The sequence below is a fragment of the Vulpes vulpes genome, chromosome X (genome assembly GCF_048418805.1).
Source record: "Vulpes vulpes isolate BD-2025 chromosome X, VulVul3, whole genome shotgun sequence".
NCBI lineage: Eukaryota > Metazoa > Chordata > Mammalia > Carnivora > Canidae > Vulpes > Vulpes vulpes.
The window spans coordinates 30,890,344-30,916,431 of NC_132796.1; the positions used below are offsets into that span (position 1 = coordinate 30,890,344).

Sequence of the window (26,088 nt, forward strand, 5' to 3'; positions counted from 1 at the left end):
TCCTTTTTTAAAAAAGATTTTTAAGAATCTATTTGAGAAAAAGAAAGAGTGTGAGAGAGAGAATGAGATCACAAGCAGGGGGGAAGGGCAGGGAGAGAAGCAGACTCCCCACTGAGCAGGGAGCCCAATGCAGGACTTGATCCCAGGACCCCCGGGGTTCATGACCTGAGCTGAAGGCAGATGCTTATCTGACTGAGCCACCCAGGTGCCCTGTAGTTCTTTCCTATGCTTATATAAATATGCTTGTATAGACATATGTTAATTTGATATTAATATTTTTCTGTCTAAATCAGTCTTAATTATATGATCTAAAAATGCCAGATTTAAAAAAATTATTTAAATTCAATTTAGGTAACTTATATTGTATTACTAGTTCCACTAGATTTTTTAAAATTTTATTTTATTTAAATTCAATTAATTAACATATAGTACATTATTAATTTCAGAGGTAGAGTTCAGTGATTCATCAGTTTCATATACCCAGTGCTCATTATATCACATGTACTCCTTAATGCCTATCACCCAGTTATCCCATCCCCCCATCCACTTCCCCTCCAGCAACCTTCAGATTGTTTCCTATAGTTATGAATCTCTTAAAGTTTGTCTCTGTTTCTGATTTCATTTTATTTTATTTTTCCCTCCCTCCTCCTATGACCCTGTTTTGTTTCTTAAATTCCTCATATGAGTGAAATCATATAATTGTCTTTCTCTGATTGACTTATTTCACTTAGCATAATATCCTCTAGTTCCATCCATATCGTTACAAATGGTACGATTTTATATTTTATGGTTAAGTAGTAGTCCAGTGTGTGTGTGTGTGTGTGTGTGTGTGTGTGTGTGTGTATACACATATATGCACCATATCTTCTTTAGCCATTCATCTGTTGATGGAAATCTGGGCTCTTTCCATAGTTTGGCTATTTTGAACATTGCTGCTATACACATTGGAGTGCAAGTGCCCTTTTGGATCACTGTTTGTATCTTTTGAGTAAATACCTAGTAGTGCCATTGCTAGGTCATAGGGTAGCTCTATTGTTAACTTTTTTGGGAACCTCCATACTGTTTTCCAGAGTGGCTATACCAGCTTGCATTCCCACCAGCAGTGTAAGAGGGTTCCCTTTTCTCTACATCCTCATCAACATTTGTTTCCTGACTTATTAATTTTAGCTATTCTGACTGGTATGGGGGATGTCTCATTGCAGTTTTGATTTGTATTTTCCTGATACAGAGTGATGTTGAACATTTTTTCATGTGTCTATTGGACATTTGTATGTCTTCCTTGGAGAAATGTCTGTTCATGTTTTCTGCCCATTTCTTGACTGGATTATTGTTTTTTGGTTGTTGAATTTGATAAGTTGTTTATGATTTTTTTGAAGAAAACTGAACATTTTCTATTTACCACATGGCCAAAATTATTTTTCTCAATTTACGTACTTTCTGGTTAGTATTAGTTAGTAATGAAATTTTATGATGTAGTAAATTGTTAACCATAATTGCTTTTTTTTAAAATTTCCTAATGTATTTCATTAATTATTTTGACAAAAAAATAAAACAAGTTAGGAATTTTTGTCTAATTTTTGTTTACTACAGTATGTCCTGTGTTTTCAAGTGTCAGGCATATAATAGGTACTAGGTAAATATTTTTTAACAAATAAATAAGGAAAAGTGTTTTAGTAGCATAATAAACTTTGTCCTCTGTATTTTGCACATTACAAAAAGCACCTACTCAAAGCTGAAGAGGTGTTTCATGAAGTTTATTCTTTTTCTAAAATTTTTATTTTAATTCCAGTTAGTTAATATACAATGTAATATTAGTTTCAGGTGTACAATATAGTGATTCAACACTTCCAGAGATCACCTGGTGCTCATCACTCCAAGTATACTCCTTAATCCCCATCACCTGTTGTACTCTGCCCCCCCCCCCCCACCAACCTCCCCTCTGGTAACCATCAATTTGTTCTCTATAATTAAGAGTCTGTTTCTTGATTTGTCTATCTTTTTTTCCCTTTGCTCATTCGTTTCTTAAATTCCACATATGTAAAATGATGTGATATTTGCCTTTCTTTGACTGATTTACTTCCCTTAGCATTATACTCTCTCGCTCTGTGTTGTTGCAAATGGCAAGATTTCATTCTTTTTTTATGACTGAATAATATTCCATACTACATGTATACCACATCTTCTTTATCAGTTCATCAGTTGATGGACTATTGGGCTGCTTCCATATCTTCACTGTAAATAATGCTCCAGTAAACATAGGGGTACATGTATCCCTTTGAATTAGTGTTTTTATGTTCTTTGAGTAAATACCCAGTAGAACAATTGCTAGATCTTAGGGTAGTTCTATTTTTAATTTTTTAAGGAACCTCCATACTGTTCTCCAGAGTGGCTGCACCAGTTTGCATTCCCACTGAGTGCAATAGGTTTCCCCTTTCTCCACATCCCCACCAACACCTGTTGTTTCTTGTGTTATTTATTCTAGCCATTCTGACAGATGTGGGTTGATCGCTCATTGTAGTGTTAATTCACATTTCCCTGATAGTGATGATGAATGTTTTTTCATGTATCTGTTGGCCACCTGGATGTCTTCTTTGGAATGATGTCTGTTTATGTCTTCTGCACATTTTTTAATTGAATTATTTATTTTTTGGGTGTTGAGTTGTATAAGTTCTTTATATATTTTGGATATTAACCATTTTGGGGGTTTCAGATATCTTCTACCATTCCGTAGGTTGCCTTTTAGTTTTGTTGATTGTTTCTTTTGCTGCACAGAAGCTTTTTATTTTGAAGTAGTCCCCATAGCTTTTTCCGCCCTTTTGTTTCCCTTGCCTCAGGACACATATCTAGAAAAAAGTTGCTATGGCCAATGTCAATGAGCTTACTTGCCTGTATTCTCTTCTAGGATTTTTAAAAAATATTTTATTTATTTATTCATGAGAGACACAGAGAAAGAGAAAGAGAGGCAGAGACACAGGTAGAGGAAGAAACAGGCTCCATTCAGGGAGCCCGATGCAGGACTTGATTCTGGGACTCCAGGATCATGCCCTGGGCCAAAGGCAGGCGCTAAACCACAGAGCCACCCAGGGATCCCCTCTTGTAGGATTTTTATGGGGGTTTCAAGTTTCACATTTAGGTCTTTATTCCATTTTGAATTTTTTTTGTGTATGGTGTAAGAAAATGGTCCACTTTCATTCGTTTGCATATTGCTGTCTACTTTTTCCAGCACCAGTTTTTTTAAAAGACATTCTTTTTCCTATTGTATATTTTTTTCTACTTTGTTGAGGATTAATATACCATGTAATTGTGGGTTTATTTCTGGGTTTTCACTTCTGCTCTGTTGATCTATATGTCTGTCTTTGTTCCAATACCATACTCTTGATCACCACAGCTTTGTAATATAGCTTCAAGTCAAGAATTGTGATACTTCCAGCTTTGCTTTTCTTTTTCAAGATTGCTTTGGCTATTCAAGGTCTTTTTTGGTTCCATACAAAGTTTAGAATTATTTGTTCTAGTTCTGTGAAAAATGCTGTTGATATTTTGCTAGGGATTGCATTAAATGTGTTGATCGCTTTGGGTAGTATAAGCATTTTAACAATATTTGTTCTCCCAATCCTTGAGCATAGAGTGTCTTTACATTTCTTAGTGTCATCTTCAATTTCTTTCATCAGTGTTTTATAGTTTTCAGACTACAAGTCTTTCACCTCTTTGATTAGACTTATTCCTAGGTATCTTATTATTTTGGGTATAATTGCAAATGGAATTGTTTTCTTAATTTCTCTTTCTGCTGCTTCATTATTGGTTTATAAAAATGCAACAGATTTCCATACATTGATTTTGTGTTCTGTGATTTTGCTCAATATATGTATCAATTCTAGCAATTTTTTGGTGAAGTCTTTCAGGTTTTCTATATTTAATATCATGTCACCTGCAAATAGTGAAAGTTTTACTTCTTCCTTACTGATTTGAATGTTTTTTTATTTCTTCTTATTGTCTGTCTTCTGTGTGTGTTTCTGTTTTTAATTTATTAAGGAACTTCCATACCATTTTCCACAGTGGTTGTACTAATCTACCTTCACACCAACACTGAAGGACAGTTCCCTTTTTTCCACATCCTCATTAACACTTGTTATCTTTTGTCTTTTTAATACTAGGATCCTGAAATATCTAAGATGACACCTCATTGTGGTTTTTATTTTTATTTCCCTCATGATTAGTGATGTTGAACACATTTTCATGAGTCTGTTGGCCATCTCTATGTCTTTTTCTGGAAAAATGTCTATTCCAGTCATCTGCCCATTTTTAAATTGGATTATTATTATTTTTTTGTGTGTTGAGTTGTTTAAGTTCTTTATATATTTTGGATATTAACCTTTCATTGGAAATACCATTTGCAAATATCTTCTCCCATTCAGTAGGTTGCCTTTTCATTTTGTTGATGGTTTCCTTCACTGTGCAAAAGCTTTTTAGTTTGGTGCAAATAGTTTATTTTTACTTTTGTTTCCCTTACCTGAGGAGATATATCTTGAAAAATATTGCTAAGATTGATGTCAAAGAGATTATTGCCTATGTTTTCTTTTAGGAGTTTTATGGCTTCAAGTCTCATGTTTAAATTTTAAATCCATGTTGAGTTTTTTTGTGTGTGTATGGTCTAAGAAAGTGGTCCAATTTCATTCTTTTGCATGTAGCTGTCCTGTTTTCCCAGCACCATTTATTGAAGAGACTATCTTTTCCTCATCGAATGTTCTTGCCTCCTTTGAGGAAGATTAATTGACTGTATGAGCATGGATTTATTTCTCGGCCCTCTATTTTTTTTGCCAGTACCATATTGTCTTGATTATTGTAGCTTTGTAGTATATCTTGAAATCTGAAATTGTGATACCTCGAGGTTTATTCTTCTCAAGATTTGCTTTGGTTCTTGGGGGTCTTTTCAACAACTCTCTTTGAATAGCAAATCATTTATTTCTCTTTTATTGCCTAACTCTCTCTTTTTAAAAAGATTTTATTATTTATTCATGAGAGACACACAGAGAGAGGTAGAGACGTAGGCAGAAGGAGAAACAGGTTCCCTTCAGGGAGCCTGATGTGGGACTCCATCCCAGGATCCCAGGATCATGCCCTGAGCCAAAGGCAGACCACTGAGTCACCCAGGTGCCTCATTGCCTAACTCTCTTAAAGACTGTCGTTCAGTTAAAATTATGTTACTGTTATCATTGAGGGCTTGTTAAGAACAGGGGGAAATATATTTCATTTGACTGTGTGGCTATTAGGTTTATACTTGAGTTAATTATTGAGGGTGAGAATCTTAATTATTGATAACATTTGATGAGAATTGAGACAGACCAAGGTCAGAAGATGTGAATAATTATTATACATTTTGTTTTTATGGAAAATATATGGTGAGTGAAAGGAAGAGTATGAATTTAGATGAGTGAACATGAGATGTAAAGCAGTTGTAATTCATTTATGGATTGATTTCTCTCTATGGATTTACCATTGATGGTTAATTGCATAAGCTTTGAGATATTAAAAAATTAATATGCTTAATAAAAGGATTTATGATTATATGCATTTTCCTAATTTTGATTACAATAATCTAAAAGTAATTAACTCTTAGGAAACACTAATCAGATTCAGATCTAGTCCCACATGTAAATCTAGAACTCTCCAAATTGCTTACTTGACTCATTCCTCAAGAGTAGTTTTAGGGTAGGCACCATTGAAGTCCTGTGACCTTAAGAATTTTCTCTAATTAGGTTAAGAAGAAAATTAGGAATTATTCTAGTTCTATATGTATTGATGTTTCACTATGTAAGAGGATTTGAGGGTAAGGACTATGACCTGCCCTATTCACCATTCTGTGCTTAGCCCCTTGCATAGGAGACACTCAATAGAGACTGATTGAATAAATGCAAATATATAAATATTAATGTAACTTGCACATCTTGTAGGACGATTTTCACAAAGATTCCAAGATATAACTATGTGGATCCTGATTTTGCGTATACTAAATCTGAAAGAATTAAAAAGCAAATTCATGGAAACTATTATGCAGGATACATTAAGCATCTAAGAAGTGTGCGCCTGCAGAAACAAGCAGAGAGGTAAAGTTCACTTCCTCAAACAGTATGAAACAGATCATGGTGCCTGGAGAGCAAGATTTTCTTCTTTACTCCTTAGTTTCTTTTTAGTGGTTTAAATGACCTTTTCATATGGGAAAATGGCAAAACCTTGTACTATTTTAACTGCAGTTATTTCCTCCTTACTTTTGGTTTGGGAATGTCTTATACTGGGTTTCCCCAGAAGCAATTCTTGAGACAGGGATTCTAGCACAGTGTTTTTTTAGGAGAACCAAGAGGAGGAAAGCAGGATACGGCAGGGGAGGGAACTGAGAAATGATGTGTTTCAGATAACGCTTACACTCAGCCTGATGCTTAGAGTCTCTTGAAGCATAAATTATCCCACATAGAAGTTCCTGCATTGAGCCAAAGGGGCTTGTCCTTTTTTTTTTTTTTTTTTTAGGGGCTTGTCTTTTGTGTTCTCTATCAGCCATCGATTGTGAACTGTCCTTGGGTGTGGTGGGGTGGGAATGACTTCCTTGGTGAGGTCTTTGAGAATGAGGTCTTCTCAGCAGAAGGCAGTTTTATGCAGATTAGTGCATCATTCTTGTAAGTGGTAGCACAGCATCACGTGCTATGGGCAATGTTGGGATTTGCCTGTGTATTTTCTAAAACTCTTGGCCTCAATTCGTTATTATTATGATTTCAATAGGGAATGCATGTATTCATATAATGATATAGACATAGGATTACAGCCAGCATCAGGTCTAAAGTCACCCTCACTCTCAGAAACGGAAATAGAAGAGGAATTATCTTCACAGTGTCGGATCAAACCTAACAAGTTGCTAAATACCAGAAGTATAGAATCCAAGGAGACAAAGGCTCTGAGAAGAAAGGCATGTACAATATTTTACATTTCATTAAGCCATAAAAATTCTTAAAATATCTTTTGCTAATATTAAAAATTAATTTTGGAGTAATATTTTCCCACAGGTTCTCAAAGGACTTAAATCAGATCCATTCACACCCCATGAAAAACATGATTGCAGCTTGATTCTGACACCAAAGCAAATTCATCAAGTAATTGTTGGTAAGCATCTATAAAAAGCTATTATAGCCTTTGTTTTTTAACGGATTTATTGAAGTATAGTTTCTATTCCATAAAATTGACCTGTTTAAAGTATGGAAGTCACTGAACTTTAGTAAACTTAAGGGATTATGCAACCATAATCATAATTCAATTTTAGAATGTTGCCATCACCCTCAGGACCATATGCATTTACTCTCAAATCCCACCCTTAGCCCCAGGCAACCATTAATGAATGTTCTCTCATTTTGGATTTGCCTCTTCTGAATAAAAGGAATCATATAATATGTAGTCTTTCTTATATTGAGGCTTTTACTTAGCATAATGTTTTTGAGGTTTATCCAATAGGTATAAATAGGTATAAATATTTTGTTCCTTTTTATGTCTAAATAGCACTTCATTTTATGGGAATACCACATTTTGTTTATCCATTTACCAGTTGATGGACATGAGCTGTTTTCAGTTTGAGGCTATTGTGAATAATGTTGCTATAAATGTTCATATACAATTCTTTGAGTGAACATATGTTTTCCTTTCTTTTGGTTAGATTGCTAGGAGTGGAATTGCTGAGTTGTATGTTAGATTTCTAACATTTAAAGAAAGTGCCAAAAACTTTCCAAAGTGCACCAAGTTACAATCCCACCAATAGTGCGCCAGGGTTAAAGTTACTCCACATTCTCACCAACATATGTTATTTTTTTCTCTTTTTTGATCATAGCCATCTTGGTGGTGTGAAATGTTCTCACTGTGGTTTTGATTTGCATTTTCCTTGTGACTAGGATGTAGAATATATTTTCATGCATTTTAAAAAAGATTTTATTTATTTATTTGAGAGAGAGAGAGAGAGAGAGAGAGAGAGAGAGAGAGAGAGAGAAGGGGAGAGAGAGAACACAAGCAGGGGGAGGAGCAGAGGGAGAAGCATACTCCCTGCTGAGCAGGGGAGTCCTGACATGGGGCTCTATCCTAAGACCCTGGGGTCACAACCTGAGCAGACGCTTAACTGACTGAGACATCCAGGCACCCCTATTTTCATTCATTTAAATAGATGTACATCTCCTTTGGAGGAGTGTTTTTCAAATTCTTAGCCCAATTTTTAATTTGAATATTTGCCTTCTTATTGTAGAGTTGTAAGTATTGTTTATATATCCTGGATACAAGTCTTTTTATCAGATATATGATTTCCAAAGTCTGTGGCTTTTTTTTTTAGTGTTTTTTTTTGTTTGTTTTGTTTTCAAATAGTGTTGTTTAAAGCACAGAAGTTTTTACTTTAAGCAAAATGTAATTTGGGCTACCTGGTTGGCTCAGTCAGTTAAGCATCTACCTTTGGCTCAGGTCCTGGTATCAAGCCCCACACTGGGCTCTCTACTCCATGGAGTCTGCTTCTCCCTTTCCTTCTGCTGCTGCCCACCGCTTATGTTTTTTCTCTCTCCCTTTTTCTCCCTCTTTCAGATAAATAAATGAAATCTTTAAAAGAAATAAATTGAATTTATCAATTAAAAATTTTTATTATAATTTTTTTCTTTTATAGATCATGCTTTTGATTTCATACCCAAGAAATCTGTAGCTAACTCAATGTCACAAATATTTTCTCTTGTTTTCTTCTAAAATGTTTATAATTTTATATTTAGGACTACAACTCCTTTTGGGTTAATTTTTATATTGTGAGTTAAGAGCCTAAATTCATATTGTTTTATGGGGATATTCAATTGTTCTAGCACCATTTGTTGAAAATACTATCATTCCTCATTGAATTGCCTTAGCACTCTTGCTGAAAATCAATCAACTATATGTATCAGCATTTATTTCTAGAGTCTCACTTCTATTCCATTGATCTGTATGTCTATCCTTATGACAGGTCTATAACTGTTTTTGATACTGTACCTTTAGAGTAAGTTTTGAAATTGGTTAAGTGTAAATCCTCCAAATTTGCCTTTTTCAAGATTGCTTTGGCTGTTATGGATATGAATCAGATCTTTTTTTTTTTTTAAGATTTTATTTATTTACTCATGAGACACAGAGAGAGAGAGAGAGGCAGAGACACAGGCAGAGAGAGAGAGAGAGAGAGAGAGAAGCAGGCTCCATGCAGGGAGCCCAATGTGGGACTTGATCCTGGGACTCCAGGATCATGCCCTGGGTGGAAGGCAGATGCCAAACCACTGAGCAACCCAGGCATCCCTGAATCAGATCTTATTAAGACCCACTTTGTGTGTTTTGCTTCTGGATCTCTTGCTTGCCCTAATCAGTATTGAAAGCTCAGGTCATGATGCTGACCTTCTCTAAATGTTTGCCATTGAGGTAATTATTATTTTGACAACATCCCTAGGCAAGAGTTAAGAAACAAGTGACAATTCCCTTTGGAGAGGTTTTGAACAGTGTCCCTTCCTAGGTCATTTTCACCAAGCCTATTAAAGAATGATTATGGTTAAATAATAGTCTATAATAGTCTGAAGAAGAAGTTTGCATTTCATTGTAGGTAGGGTTAGAGTGGCCCTGAGGGAGATCTGGGTAGACCATGATTAATTGGTATGAATGTGCTGATTCTCCCTCTAGGGAGAACCCAGTACACAAAACATCAAATACCATTTCTTTTATTATCCAGGCTAAAGGTGATAGCCAAAGAGGTGCAAGGTCAGAGGCAACAAATAAGAAGTACTTAAATTTCTGGTTGATGATGGCTTATTATGACTGGTTAGTGGTCAAATCTCAGATCAGTGAGTTCCGTGGGAAATGCCCAAAACAGGATCTGACTCTGAGAAAAGCAGGTGACATGGACTGGTAAAAAGAGTTGGAATTTCCTATAATTCACAGAGGGTTCTGAATGGGAAATAGAACTCAGTGCTGTAATAGCACTGGAGCCAAACCTCCCTGCTACATAGTGACAGTGAGGCCCCTGGGCGTGCCAGACTGGGAACTCATTAGTTCCTTGCCTGTCTGGGGTTGTGTATGCAGTTCATTTCAGGTTAAACATCGTTTACTGTGCCTTTCTTTAGTGCCAGGCACATGACAGGTATTGGGCTTTATAGACCCAGGGACTTACCTTTCATTATTGGGTGGTAAATGCTTTGTGTCTTCCAAAGTGGTAACTGATTAACCAGATAAGCAAATCTATAGACATTCAAAAGGAACAAAGTTAGAAGACAGTGTGTCCAGTGTCTCCTCCACCAGCTTCTCTCTCTTCTTCACCTGGTGTCCTGATTTTGTTAATAATGACCCTTTCTCTGGGGAAAGGGCCCTTGGGTGAGTTTACAAGGTCAGCAACTCTGATGGTGGGAATTTTGTAACACTCTTATTTTTATACCTTGAAAGTGTTTTTTGAGCCTCTGCACGGAGCAGGGACTGGTACTGTCAAGATTACAGTTTCAGAAAATTTTGCTCTGTATTTATATTTTAAAAAATTAAGGTGGGTCCCTCTGGGTGGCTCAGTTGGTTCAGCATCCAACTCTTGATTTGGGCTCAGGTCATGATCTCAGGGTTGTGAGATTGAGCACCATATCAGGCTCCACACTGGGCTTGGAGCCTCCTTCAGATTCTTTCTCTCCTTTTCTCTCTGCCCTTCCCCCATTCCCTCTCTTTCTTTCTCTCTCTCTCTCTCAAAAAAAAAAAGGTAATTGTCAAGAGACACAATAGAGGACTTAGAGATTAATTGAATCAATTTGTGAAAACTGTTAGAGTCTAGGTTACATTGGATGTTGTGCAAAGAGTATTGTTTGCTTCATCAGCAAATATCCAATCACTTTGGTTTTAGTTACCACTTATAAGCCAAGCATTATGTTGAACAATGTATAAACATGATCTTATTTAATCATGATGTAAGCAACTTCAAATGAAGTAAGCAACTTATAAGGTAATTGCTATTATTGTCATTTTAGAGATGAGTAAAAAGAAGCCTAGAGAAGTGATAAGCCTTGATTAAATTGCTCAATATTTCGTGGAAAGGAGTAGATTTGAAATTAGATTTGAATCTAATCATACTTTTTAAAAAAGATTTTATTTATTTATTCATTTATTTATTCATTCGTTCGTTCGTTGATTCGTTCATTTGGAGAGTATGGGCAGGAGGAGGGGCACAGGGAGAGAGAGAGGGAATCTCAAACAGATTCCACACTGAGCACGGAGCCCAACTTGGGGCTCCATCTCATGACCCTGAGATCACCACCTGAGCTGAAAGCAGGAGTCAGTTGCTTGACCTACTGAGCCACCCAGGTGCCCCCTACCTACAATTTCTATCTCAATTTCTCTTTCTATTACTCTTTTACAACCTGTATTTTTCCCTACAGTATTTGTCTCAGCTTTTTGCCCAACTTCCTTTATGTCAACCTCACAGTATTGTTAAATCAGAATCTGGAATTATATATCTGTTTTCATAAAACATACTAGTCTGCATTTTTGCTTTTTTAAAGTTTGTTTTTACTATATTTGTTTTGGCCTTAGAGTTGGCCTTATAGACTGTGTTCAGAGACTTAGGAAGTTTTCATTCCTTTACTATATTCTGAAAGAAATTATGTAGAATTATATTGTTTTTGAATTGTTAAGAGTTCTTTGGAGAAAACATCTGGGAAAGGAGAGTTCATTTTTTAGAGGATTTTTATTATTTTTATTTTATTATTTTTTAAAAAAGATTTTATTTATTCATGAGAAACACAGAGGAAGAGAGAGAGAGATGCAGAGACACAGGCAGAGGGAGAAGCAGGCTCCATGCAGGGAGCCCGATGTGGGACTCGATCCTGGGTCTCCAGGATGAGGCCCTGGGCTGAAGGCTGCGCTAAACCGCTGAGCCACTGGGGCTGCCCTCAGAGGATTTTTAAAAAAGATTTTATTTATTTATTTGAGAGAGAGAGAGAGCATAAACAAGGGAGTGGCAGAGGAAGAGGGAGAAGCAGGTTCCCCGCTGAACAGGGAGCCCTACACCGGGGTTGATCCTAGGACCCTGGGATAATGACCTGAGTTGGAGGCAGATGGTTAACTGATGGAGCCACCCAGGTGCCCCTCAGAGGATATTTACTTACAAATTCAAATTCTTTAATAATTGTAGAGCTATTCAAATGATCTACACCATTTTGGTAGAATTTTGGTAGTTTGTGTTTTTTCTGGAATCCATCACCTCCATAAGGACATCCCATTTATGTGTATAGAATTGTTTGCAGAATTCCCAAATTATCCCTTTAATGTCTGGATCAGAAACATCTTTAGTGATAGAGCCTCTTTTTTTTCAATATTGAGAATTTTTATTTTTCTTGTTATTTTCCTTTCTCAGTCTCAGTAGAGGTTTATCAATTTTATTGGTCATTTCAAAGAACCAGCATTTGGTTTAATTTATTTTTCTCCATAGTTTTTCTGTTTTTAATTTTAATCACTTCTTATGTTTGTCATTTCCTTCTATTTGCTTTGGATTTTTATTGGGATTTATCTTTTTTCTAATTTCTTGAGATAGAAGCTTAAATTATTGATTTATACCCTTCTTTTTTTCTAATATAATCATTTAGAGCTATATATTTCTCACTAAACAGTACCTTAGCTATATCTCATATATTCTTATATATTTTCATTTTCTTTTAGCTCAATATACAGTTGACTCTTGAATAACATGGAGATTAGTGGTACCAACACTCTTCACCATGTGGTTGAAAATCTGTGTATAACTTTTTTTTTTTTTTTTTAATTTTTTATTTATTTATGATAGTCACAGAGAGAGAGAGAGAGGCAGAGACACAGGCGGAGGGAGAAGCAGGCTCCATGCACCGGGAGCCTGATGTGGGATTCGATCCCGGGTCTCCAGGATCGCGCCCTGGGCCAAAGGCAGGCGCCAAACCACTGCGCCACCCAGGGATCCCTGTGTATAACTTTTGACTCCCTCAGAAGTTAACTACTAATAGCCTACTGTTAACCAGAAGACTTACTGATAATATAAATAATGGGTTAACATATAGTTTGTATGTTATATGTACTATATACTGTATTCTTAAAGTAAGCTAGAGAAAAGAAAACATTATTAAGAAAATCATGGGGTACTGGGGCACCTGGGTGGCTCAGTAGTTGAGCATCTGCCTTTGGCTCAGGTTGTGATCCTAGGGTCCTGGGATTGAGTCCCACATCAGGCTCCCTCTTCTGCCTATGTCTCTGCCTCTTTCTGTGTCTCTCATGAATAAATAAATAATCTTTAAGAAATCAGGGGCAGCCTGGGTGGCTCAGCGGTTTAGCGCCACCTTTGGCCCAGAGTGTGATCCTGAAGACCCAGGATCGAGTCCCACATTAGTCTCCCTGCATGGAGCCTGCTTCTCCTTCTGCCTGTGTCTCTGCCTCTCTCTCTCTCTCTCTCTCTGTGTGTGTCTCTCGTGAATAAATAAAATCTTTTTAAAAAGTCCGGGGGTACCTGGGTGGCTCAGTTGGTTGAGCATCTGCCTTCAACTCAGGTCATGATCTCAGGGTCCTGGGATCGAGCCCTGCATAAGGTTCCTTGCTCAGCAGAGAGTTTGCTTCTCCCTTTCTCTCTTTCTCCTTGACTCTTGCTCTGTCTCTCTTGAATAAATAAATAAAATCTTTAAAAAAAGAGAAAAATCACAAGAAAGGGAGAATACATTTACTATACAAGACAGTAGTAGAATGAGGCACTCCACATCTCCTTGTCCCCACTTGAAGTTAGCAAAGCTGCATCCTGGAGTGACACCTGCTTCTTACTCCTCTACCCAGGAATGTGGGAAGCCTTCTTCCAAGTGGAGTCTGGGGGAATGCAGTGAACCAGGGAAGGCAGAGCACTTTTATCCATTTCTGTAGGTCACTTACTCTTCCTGACCCCTTTTATGGGGTTCTAACACAGTTTCTGCTTTCAGGAAATGCTGGCAAGTGTTGAGGGGCGAGTTACCTGATAGTATTATCTTCTTACCTAGAAGAACTTTCAGCACCATGTACAGTGCCGCCTCTATTGTACACTTTGGACTTCACCCTGGTGCTATCCTGACCTGCCGCCATCCCCCCTGCCAACACACGTCCATGTTCCCCCAGACCCCTTGATCCAGGGGAAGGGATGGGTTATCATTCAGTCCTTGATCAACTACTGCTAGTGAAGGGCCCTGCTGCTTTGGTGAGAATCCCTCCTCGGAGCCAGTTCCTTTGTGCTCCTCATTTCAAGACCTCAGTGAACAGGTAGTGGGGTGAGGAATGTCTCGATCAGGCAAGAGACTTGCTATTCTATCTTACTTTTAAATCACAATATAAAATACATGTTTATTGGTGGGGTTGGGGGGAGGTGCATATAAGTGTATCCATGAATCTCAAACTCCTATTGTCTAAGGGTCAAGGGTTACTATTTCCTTGAAACATTCTCCTTGGCTCATGAGTTATTTAGAAGTGTGTTACTTAAATTCCAGGATTTTTCTGTTTTCTTTCTTCTTTTGTTTTCTAGTTTGATTCCATTTGGCCAGAACACACACATGTATGTATTCAAGTCTTTATAAAAATTTTAAAGATTTGTTAAGTGTGATTTTGGATGTGGTCTCTTTCGTTGAAGGTTCATATGACTTGAGAAGACGTATTCTGCTATTGTTGGATGGAGTGTTCTTTAAATGTCGATTATATTCCAATTAGTTAATGGTATTTATTTCCACTAAATCCTTACTGCTTTTTCTTTCTTTCTTTTTTTTTTTTGTCTAGACAGTCTGTCAGTTATTGACAAAGGTGATTGAATTCCCAAAGTGTAATTGTAGATTTTTTTATTTCTCCTTTTAATTCTGTCAGTTTTGCTTCATGTATTTTGAAGCTCCCTTGTTTGGTACATACACATTAAAGACTGTTATGTCTTTTTGGTCTCTTTTATCATTATATAATATCCCTCTTTGTCCCATGTAATTTTATTTGCTCTGAAATGTAGTTTGTCTGATTGATCTAGCTATCAAAGCTTTCTTTTGTTTAGTCTTTGCACATTGTATCTTTTTACTTGTTTCTACTTTTGACTTCTCTATGTCATTGCATTTGAAGTAAGTTTCCTGTGGGCAGCATATAGTACTTTTTCATCCATTCTTACAATCTCTGTTTTTAATTGGTACATTTGTATCATTTACATTTGATAATAATGTTATTACACCAAGACTATGGAATGATATTTTACATTCTTTATTTTTACTTTCAAAAGTTTATGTTTAGTTCTCAAAAGTTTTCAAAAATCTGGGCATGGTTTTCTTTGGATTTGTTCTGTTTGAGTTTCACTGAGCTTCTAGAATGTGAAGGTTTACTCTTTTTTTTTTTTTGCTACATTTGGGCATATTTTAGCTATTATTTATTTCAAAATATTTTTCCATTCCCTACCACATACACATGCGTACACACACACACACACACACACACTTTCTTATGCTGGAGCTCCATTTACGTGAATTTTAGACAGTTTGTTTTTGTTCCGTGGGTCTCTGAGACTTTTAATTTTTTTAATCTGTTTTATTTTTGTTTTTCAGATTGGATAAATTCTATTGATATTTCTTCAGGTTCACCAGCTTTTTCTTCTGTCCTTTCATTCTGTTAATGAGCATACCCAAGAGGTTTCTATTTTGTTTACTATATTTTTTAATCTTAGAGTTTCTATTTAGTTCTCCATTGGATATTCTCTTTCTTTGCTGAAACACTTTTTCTACTTATTTCAAGAGTATTCATAATTGCTTATTTGGTTGTTTTTATAATAGCTTCTTTAAAACCATGTCAAGCAATTTCAGCATCTCTGTCATCTCAGTCTTGGTATGATGAGTAATTTTGTTTTATGGGCATTTTGAGTACTATGTTTTAAGGCTTTTTTTGTTTGTTTTAAGGCTTTGTTTACTATTTAAATAATCTATTTTAGGATGCAGATGATCCATTTGGCTCTGGAACATACACTGTAGTCCACATTTGTGTGCTGTGTAACAAATGTCAGTTTAATTTTCAAAGCATTTATGGTACTATTCTGGTTTTCCCTTTTTGTGTGCTATCCAGAAGACTATATGAAACTCAGGCATTATTTCATACTATATTTCTGTTTTTTAAGCCATTTGATGTGTTGGTTCCGATAGATTTCACACGTGGACTGTTCAATAGATGATCATAACTTCATTCACATTTTTTTTCACATTTTTAAAATATATCCTTCTCTAACTCCCACCTCTCTGTATTCTTCCCCCTATTCTTTAGGTGGGAGGAGGAGTGGTGTCAATTATTTGCCTGCTTTAGTTTAGTGAAGTGTGTGTGGAGTGTCTACTGTGATAGGGGCAGCATCTCTTTGCTTATGTTTGTTTAATACAGGGCAGCTTTGGTCAGCAGGTATTTATTTCACAGACCATGCAGTGCCAAGTGAGGAGGGGAGGGATGTTACTACTGCTTCTCTTAGTGAGAGTGGTTTTAGTCAATGGGACTCTATCCTCCAGTCTCTTGGGAGCATGGTCAAGAGGGAGAGGGGCACTGCCTCTGTCAGCCTTATTGAAAGGCAGACATGGTTTGACAGGCCCAACTCCAGCAACTTCACAGAGACTCCCGCTTTAGTGGAGAAGGGAAGGAATGATGTCTCTCTTTGTCCTAGTGCATAGCAGGTATGGTTGACAGGGGTCTACTGCAGCCTTCTTAGAACCTAGTGTTGTGCAGATCAACTTCTTTCATGATGTTTGCCTGAAATAGGGCAGATATAGTTAAAAGGGTATGGCCCTACAGGGCCGCCCTCTTCTCAGTTCTTTGGGTAGTGAGAATGGGCTTTAGGCTACTCTAGCACCCAGGCCAAGATAATAACCAAGGAAAATTCACTACAGATTTATCTTTCTATTCATAAAATCCCTAGAGAATCCTTTTCTCATTACTTTTCAAAAGTTTCTGATAGTTATGTCATAGATTTTGTCAACATTTTAATCTGTTATTAGCAGAGGAATATGGTGGATTGTATTTACTTAATTTTGTCTATAAATAAATTCTTGAAATATGAAGGGGAAGTATTGCTCTAAAATATGCTATACTTATTGAACATATTGCTATTTCTCTTTTGTGAGGGACTGGAAAACATTAGCACAGAGAATGGCAATTTAATAGCCTTACCATGATTAAAAAAGCATAAAATTAAAATCCAGTGGATAAGATTTCATCATGGATAATGGTCAGAGCCATTGGAGCAGGCAGGAAAAGAATGCCAGGAGCTCTGAGAACTGTTATTATTTAAACCACATTGTCTGCTCTCCAGATCCTATCCTTCTTATTGAGGTTACCAACATCTTTAGGCAGCCCTTTGGCCAGGGATACAGAATGTCAGGACATCTTATTATGCTTTGAGTTTCCTCATACATTGTCCCTGCTTTATTGCCCTATGTCTGTCTGAATTTACCCTCTGGAGACCCAGAATGCATGTTTGAGCCTGACACTGACTTTTTCCCTTTACACTGGTTTTTGAGTCATCATGCTGTGTAACATGTTCATCAATCACATCCTATTGTCATGTCTGGCCCTATATCCAGATCCTCGATCAGAAGTCTCCATTTTTCAGATAGGGATAAAAGACCCTTTTTTAAATATGCAGAAATTAATATTCATTAAAACAGATCCTAACATGTTTATAAAGTTTAACTTATCAATTCAGTTTTAGAAGAAAGGGAAACTTCACCTTCTATCCACATTGGAATGACAGGAACTACATTTACTCATCTGTCTGAAACAACCAAAACAACAGACAAAAAGAATATAAAGCAAGAATTTTTAAGACACTGGATATGAGGCACTGAAAGTGAGTGATGTCTGGCAGGAAAAAATACATGTGAGTCCTACCCAAGCTTACCACTGTGGGAGAATTTCCAGTCCGTTGCCCAGAGAGAAGGAACCCAGAAGAGCCTGGTGGAATCCTTGAGATGAGGAAACCTGGCTATGAGACTAGAGTCACCAAAGCCAGAACTCACAGGACAGAATACAAGGCAGGAGAGAACTGCACAAAATGAGGGCCTCAATATTCTGCTGTGGGTTCCCCTCAATTACTCTAAAAAATACCAGTCAGCTCATAGGTATGAGGCAAACTATCTAAAACTAGGGAAAAAACCCATTAGAAATGATTATGGAATTATCCACTACTCATAGAGTCCAGGGAATAGTAACTGAAATTTCCCACCTGGTAGACCAGGAAAAAAACAAACAACTTCATGATATATGGACATTGGGCCAGAGCTCAGGAAATTCTTGCCTCAGTAGTGGAGAATAATTATTACTATTCAGAGCACTATACCGGATCCAGGTAACTTTCATAAAAGCAAGACTTGGAAGGATCAATCTGTTTGAAAGTAACAAAATCAATCTGTCCTCCCAGAACAAAACTCAAGAAAATTTATAGGAATTTATAGAATTTATAGGAATACAAAAAATACCTAGTGAAGTACATCTGTACAAAAATTACTAGGCATGAAAAGCAGCAGCAAAACACAACCCATAATGAGGAGAATAATCAATTAAACCTACCCAATAAGGATACATATGGTAGAATTATCAGACAAAGATATGAAAAGGGAATATAACTATATCCCATATATTTAAAAAGTTATGCAGAGACATAGAAGATTTGAAAAATTATCCATGTGATCCATGGATTCAATAGGATTCCAGTCAAAATTCCATCTAGATCTTTTGTAGAAATTGACAAGCTCATTTTAAAATTCAGGTAGAAATGAAAGTAGTTAGAATAATCAAATCAATTTTGAGGAAAAAAAACAAGTTGGAGATAAATAACTGATTTCAAGACTTAGAAAGCTATAGTAATTAAAACAGCATAGTATTGGTGTAAACATAGACCCAGATCAATGAATCGTAAGTGAGAGTTCAGACATAGATCTACACATATGGGACAAGTGAAATTTGACACAAAGACAATGCAAAAAGGATAATCTTTTGAAGAAGTAGTTCTGTGACACATGAGCCACTCATTTAAAAAAAAAGGAGTTTATATCCTTGTATCATATACCAAACCTAAGTCAAACTAGATTTTAAACCTTTTGCTTCCTTATAGAAGGAAGCATAGGAGGGGCACCTGGGTGGCTCAGTTGGTTAGGCATCTGACTCTTGATTTTGGCTCAGATCATGATCTCAGGGTCATGAGATGGAGCCCCACCATTGGGCTCCTCAGCAAGGAGTTTGATGGAGATTCTCTCTCCCTCTGTCCCTCCCCCTCTCCGCATGCACGCATGTGCACTCTTTCTCTCTAAATAAATCTTTTAAAAGAAGCATAGGGAAAAAATATCTGTGATGATGAAGAGAGCAAAAATCTCTTAGATATGATATTTAAAAAAAACTCCACGATCCATAAAAGAACAAATGGACAAAAAAAAAGAAAATAATGAATGGATAATTTGGAATTGATCACATTTAAATACTTCTCCTCAAAGCAACTGATGAGAGGATAAAAACAAGACATAGACTGAGAGAAAATATTTGCAAATTATGTATGTCATGAAAGAACTGCAACCAGAATGCTTATACAATTTTTGAGACTCAGTATTAGGAAAACAAATAACCCAATTAAAAATGGGCAAAGGGATTTGAACAGATATTTCATCAACAAAGATATACAAATGAGAAATAAGTACATGAAAAGATGCACAGCATTGTTAGCTGTTAGGGAAACCCAATAAAACCACAATGAGATACTACTGTAAATCTATTAGAATGGTTGAAGTTAAAACACACAAACCCAAACTCACCATTTCAATTGTTGCCAAAGACGTGAAGGAGCTGGAAGTCTTATACATTGCTAGTAGAATGGGAAATCACACAACCACTTGAACACAGGAAGTTTCTTATACATTTATACATACATTTACCATATGATCCATGCATTCCACTCCTAGATATTTATCCAAAAGAAATGAAATGATGTATTCAAACAAATACTTGTGCACAAATATTTTAGCAGCTTTATTTGTAATAACCAGTACCTAGAAACAATCCAACTGTCATTCAACAGGTGAAGAGACAAACATTCACCTGTAATGGACTAGCACTTTGTAATATAAAAGAATGGACTACTGACACATGAAAGAACTTGAATTAATCTCCAGGGAATTTGTAGAGTGAAAGAGATCAGAGAAAAACTGCACATGTTACATTATTCTACTCATAAAAATCTCTAGAATGTGTAAACTGATCTACAGTGACATAAAGCATTTGAGTGGGTGTCTGGAAAGGAGAAGTGGTGAGGATGATGGGAAGGAGAGAATATAAAGGAGGATGAGAGAACTTTGGAGTGAGGAATGTTCACTCTCTTCATTGTGGTGATGGTTCCATAGGTGTTACATATGTGTCAACACAGGAAATTCTACACTTTATGTAAAAAAAAAAATTAAAGATTTTATTTATGTATTTGGAAGAGAGGGAGAGAGAAAGAGAGTACAAGCAGGAGGAGGGGCAGAGGGAGAGGGACAAGAAGACTCCCCACTGAGCACGGAGCCCCAGGTGGGGCTCCATCCCAGAACCCTGAGATCATGACCTGAGCTGAAGGCAGACGCTTAAACAACTGATCCACCCAGGCAGTGCTTGCTTCGGCAGCACATATACTAAAATTGATCCACCCAGGCACCCCAGAAATTCTACACTTTAAACACAGCTTATTGTATATCAGTTACCATTAAATCAAGCTGTTAAGAAATGTAGAAGACTTATAATTATTAAAATTATATGATATAGGGTCAACTGGGTAGCTCAGTGGTTGAGTGTCTGTCTGCCTTCGGCTCAAGTCATGATCCTGGGGTCCTGGGATCGAGTCCTGCATCAGGCTTCCCACAGGGAGTCTGCTTCTCCCTCTGCCTCTGTCTCTGCCCCTCTTTCTGTATCTCTCATGAATAAATAAATAAAATCTTAAAAAAATTATATGATATAAAAACTTTTGTCATTTAAAAGGGAAAACTCGCCCCACTCACACTTGTACTCTCTGTCTCTCTCTCTAAATAAATAAATCTTAAAAAAAATAAAAGGGAAAACTTAAGTACTGAGCAATGGGAAAAATCACCAATTTCTGTAAATTCTGGTTAAATGAACATAAATGTATTGATGGAAGTGGAGAAGATATTGGAGTATGCAAATTTGTATACTAAAATGAGTTATAGGGATCCCTGGGTGGCGCAGCAGTTTAGCGCCTGCCTTTGGCCCCGGGCGCGATCCTGGAGACCCGGGATCGAATCCCACGTCGGGCTCCCGGTGCGTGGAGCCTGCTTCTCCCTCTGCCTGTGTCTCTGCCTCTCTCTCTCTATGTGTGACTATCATAAGTAATAATAATAAAAAAATTTTTTTTAAATAAATAAATAAAATAAAATGAGTTATAATGAGGGCTAATAATTTTTCAATGTAATTTTCCATATAATTAAGGTATATTTATGTTGAATTTTAGTCAATAATCTCTAAATACCACATTATGGGAATTTAGATAAAAATTTTGGTTAATAACTTCTGATACTATAAGAAATATTTCTCTAAGTACCATTTTTTATAAATTAATTGGTGAAAATATAGTATGGAAACTTAAAATTACTGAATACATTTGCCGACATAAAACTTAATTATTTTCCGTTTTTTTCAGGGCCCTCTATCCTTAACTTTGGTGACGTTTGTGTGAACTCCACAAATACTCGTCTACTGCATGTTATTAATATGCTATCCATGCATATTTTGATCCAGTTACATACTGATTTGGAAGAACTTCAAAAAACCAAGCAATTTTCATATGTGATTCCGCCTACATCTAGTACTTATATTTCGATGATATTTGAATCTCCCACCATTGGAAAATTTTGGAAGTAGGATTTATTTTTGCTTCTATATGTTGGAATCAAAGTATCCTTTTGTAGAATATGTATTTATTTAACTCAATAATTGTAGAATATATTTGGTCCTCAAACATAGAAACTATATGTGCATCAATTTGTAGATTTATATTTCAGTGTGGTCTGTCATAAATATTTTGATGTATTGCTTACAAAGGATTAATTGTGGGTATTAATCAGTAATATATGCATTTTTACATGTAACTGAATTCTGTAATTGCAAATAGCTATTGTTAATTAAGTTTGACTGCTTTTGCTGTATTACAGGTCTTTCACCTTCACAGTGAACAATATACCTGGTGGCCATATCCTAGTGATGGCAGTTGTCATGCCAGTAAATCTTGAGCTGTCTTCTAATGAGCTAGTATTGAGACCACAAGGCTTCTCGGTGAAAACATGTTTTATGGGGACAGTTGGGTTGTATAATCATCAGAATTACTTTGCAAAATTTGAATGGCAACCTGTAAACACAGAAAGAGGAATGGCATTTTCCATGCGTCCAGCTAAAGGTAATAGTTTATTCTATTTGTTTGATTTAGACACTGATTAATTCATGTATTCAGGCAGTATTTATTGAGTATGAACTGTATAGTGGTGCTAAAAATAGAAACAAATCAGCTATGGTCATTGGGGCATTTATATTTCATTTTTAAAAAAGATTTTATTTATTTATTTGAGAGAGAGCATAGGAAGGGGGAAGGGCAGAGGGAAAAGCAGACTCCTGCTAAATAGGGAGCCCAGTTGGGACTTGATCCCAGGACCCTGGGATCATGACCTGAGCTGAAGGCAGATGCTTAAATGACTGAGCCACCCAGGTGCCTGGGGGCATTTATTTTTACATACATAAATATGTAAATTTGATTTGAAAATACAGATCCTGTATTAGAGTTCTCCAGAGAAAAAGAAGCAAAAGGAAATGTATAGAGAGAGAGGGAGGGAGGAGATTGATTTTAAGGAATTGGCTCATACAATTGTGTGGGTACTCCAGTAGGCTTGGCAGGCTGGAAACCCAGGAAGAAATTCATTTTGCAGTCTTGAATCCAAAGGGACTTCAGTTTTTTTCTCTTCAGGCCTTCAGTTTATTGGATGAGACCCTTTCACATTGTGGAAGATAATCTTTACTCAAAGTGTACTGATTTAAATGTTCAGCACATCTGAAAAATACCTTTACAGCAATAGCTAGACTGACCAGACACCTGGGCACAATAGCTTGGCCAAGTATGGCCAAGTTGACAAAATGAATCATCATAAATTCTTTATAATCCATAAATTCTTTATAATCAATATTTAATACAGGTAATAAAATCAGAAACTTAAAATTGACATTTAAGCAAGTAATTTTTTAAATAATAGAAAATAATCTCCAATTTACTGTTTTGGGCGGTTCTATATATTTGTTAAGTGTCCTGTTAACCTTGTTTCTGCCATTCCCCAGAATCTGTAATTCCATATAATGTGCCCGTTACAAAACTGAGCCCTTGTAACTGTTAAAGTGTTATCTAAGTAGCCTGTCAAATTCAGCAGACATCATTGTGATATACTATGAGGACCTCATGAAGATACAAGCTGTCATTTAAAGAAATAAGATGGCAAGTTAGAAGTTAAATGATGAAGGGGTGCCTGGGTGGCACAGTGGGTTAGGCAACCTGCAATTGATTTTTGGCTTGGGTCATGATCTCAGAGTCATGAGACTGAGCCCCACATCATTCTCCATGCTGAGCATGGAGTCTGCTTGAGATGGTCTGTCTCTGCCTCTGCCCCTACTCCACCCCTCCACCCCTGCTTGTATGCATGTTTGTTCTCTCCCTAAAAAAAAAAAAAAAAAAAATTGAATGATTGATACAGCATCTTCATTTTCTGTACATGTTATGCCTTTTCAGCTAGCTGGAAGGATCTGGAGTTTTGTACTTGCAGTGACTCATGTGGTGTTTTATAACTAGCTGAAGTCTGTTTCTGCATGAGTGGGAAATAAAACAAACTTTGGGGTTAGATAAACCTGATTTCAAAACTAGTCTTAGCTTCTTGCTACGTTTGTGATTGTTGAGGAGTACTCTATAAGCACTAGTTTTCTTATTTGTAAAATGGAGAGACTAACATATCTCATAAAGATTAAATATATGGAAAACTCCTTCTGTAAAGACTGGCAAAGTGTAGTTGTCAAGGAAATATAGTTATTTGATTATGAAAATTTGCTGATTCTTTTTTTACTTCTTTTTTCCCTGAAAATGTCCTCAGAGTAGTAATAGCTGATCATGCATCTAGCCAGCCATCCTCATTACCAATTACTTGTTCCCTGCTTACTTCGCTCTCTTTTTCCTTCCCTACACCCTTCCCTTCTTCCTTCTAATCCTTCCTTATTTTTTTTTTAATTTTTTTTTTTTATTAATGTAGTCACACAGAGAGAGAGAGAGAGAGAGAGGCAGAGACATAGGCAGAGGGAGAAGCAGGCTCCATGCACCGGGAGCCTGACGTGGGATTCGATCCCGGTCTCCAGGATCGCGCCCTGGGCCAAAGGCAGGCGCCAAACCGCTGCGCCACCCAGGGATCCCTCCTTCCTTATTTTTAATTTAGGAATATTCATCATTTGGGATCTAAGTAGACTATATTTTAGACCATAGAGAAGTACTGGTTTGTAGAAATCTTGCCATAGGTGTATATTCTTGTGAGTGTCAGTCATTTCCAAATCACGATTTTTATATTAGTTTACCAGTGTTTGTAACAGTGAGTGTTATAAACAAGCTTCAGTATTAATTTCAATTTGCTTAATTTTAGTATGGATATATTTATGGATCTATGCATTGGAAAAGTAGTACTGTACCTTCAGTAAGGTTGGAAATCATTGATATAGCCATATTTAATCTTTTTATTAACATGTATTGATTTAATAAATCCCAGATTATATGTATTAAGCATTCAAGTTATACTTCCATCATTACTTGGCAGATTCATTTGACCAAGCTCTTTTTTTAAATTATTAATACTGGTAAGCCTGAGTCCTGCCTCAGTACTAGAGAAAAGCTGAGTGAATAATCAGAGAAGAGAGAGAAAATACTTCTGCACATTTCAGAGATTCTGGATAAACCTTCTCTAGTTGTTTTGAACAGGCATCACATTGCAGTAGTTATAGGTTTGATTAAGCACATTCGAAGGCGCTGAGTGTGTACAGAAAGCACAGTGCATGGCACTTTTCCTTGTATTTCAGGTGTCTTTATAGACCATGTCCAATCTGCTTTGTCAAAGTTACTTCTTATCAGTCTTCTTGACACACAGCTCTCTTCCAGTGTGGTCACTTGACTTTTATACTTCCCCAGGCTTTGTCCTGCAGAGTTCCTGCTCATTTTTCACAATTCAAATGCCATCTTCTCATAATGAAGTTTCCTCTATATCCTTGGGCTAATTTAAGCTCCCTCTACCTGCTCCCACTGTGTATTTGTTATGTCATCTATAATTATTTATTCCCATCTATATTCTATTGTATTAAATATTGCTAAGCTCATATCTGATATCCATCCCCTTTCTAGGAGAAACCTCATTTTGTTGGAGGAAGCAATGTTCATATCTAGAAATTTCTTTTCCTCAGCCTTTCTTGGGTCCCCAGTCTTTCTTGCCGATGAGATATAGATAGAAGTTTCTTTTAGCTCCATATTCCTTCTTCATGCCAGGCACCATTTGAAGCACTTCTACATATACTTGCTTCTTTAATCCCTACAACAATTCTCTGAGTTACATACAACTGTGATCCCCATTGATGTCTGAAGAGGCTGTGTGATATATATGTTAAGTAAATTGTCCCAAATTTTCAACTAGAAAATGGCAGAGCTGAAATTGGAACCAGGGATTCCAACCCTAGAATTTGTGCTTTTTAAACCACTATGCTATGACACTTTTCTACACTGAGAAGACCTCATGTTAAGGAATGGTAGTATAGCAAGCTAGAGGGATCATTGCTCCTTGAAGACGTTGTCAGCCTGCTAAGGTACCCCTGAAATACCTATCGATGGACTTCTGATTGCATAAAATAAGTAAACTCCTATCTACCTAACCCACTGTAGCAGGACTTTTTGTTACTTCCAAACAAATATAATCCTGATGGACCACCACTAGACTGTTAGCTTTTCCATCAGCAGTTTCTTTTCTTTTTATAAATTACTGTGCCTAC

General features: G+C 36.6%; 1 protein-coding gene across 1 annotated transcript in view; it reads left to right on the forward strand.

The window, feature by feature from the left end:
- Nucleotides 1–26,088, forward strand: part of CFAP47 (cilia and flagella associated protein 47) — a 503,092-nt gene that overhangs the window by 36,983 nt on the left and 440,021 nt on the right. The window contains exons 11-15 of the mRNA XM_072744557.1: nt 5,949–6,101; nt 6,769–6,952; nt 7,050–7,146; nt 21,686–21,902; nt 22,197–22,438. Coding sequence (XP_072600658.1) covers nt 5,949–6,101; nt 6,769–6,952; nt 7,050–7,146; nt 21,686–21,902; nt 22,197–22,438 — 893 coding nt within the window. The remainder of the gene's footprint in view (nt 1–5,948; nt 6,102–6,768; nt 6,953–7,049; nt 7,147–21,685; nt 21,903–22,196; nt 22,439–26,088) is intronic.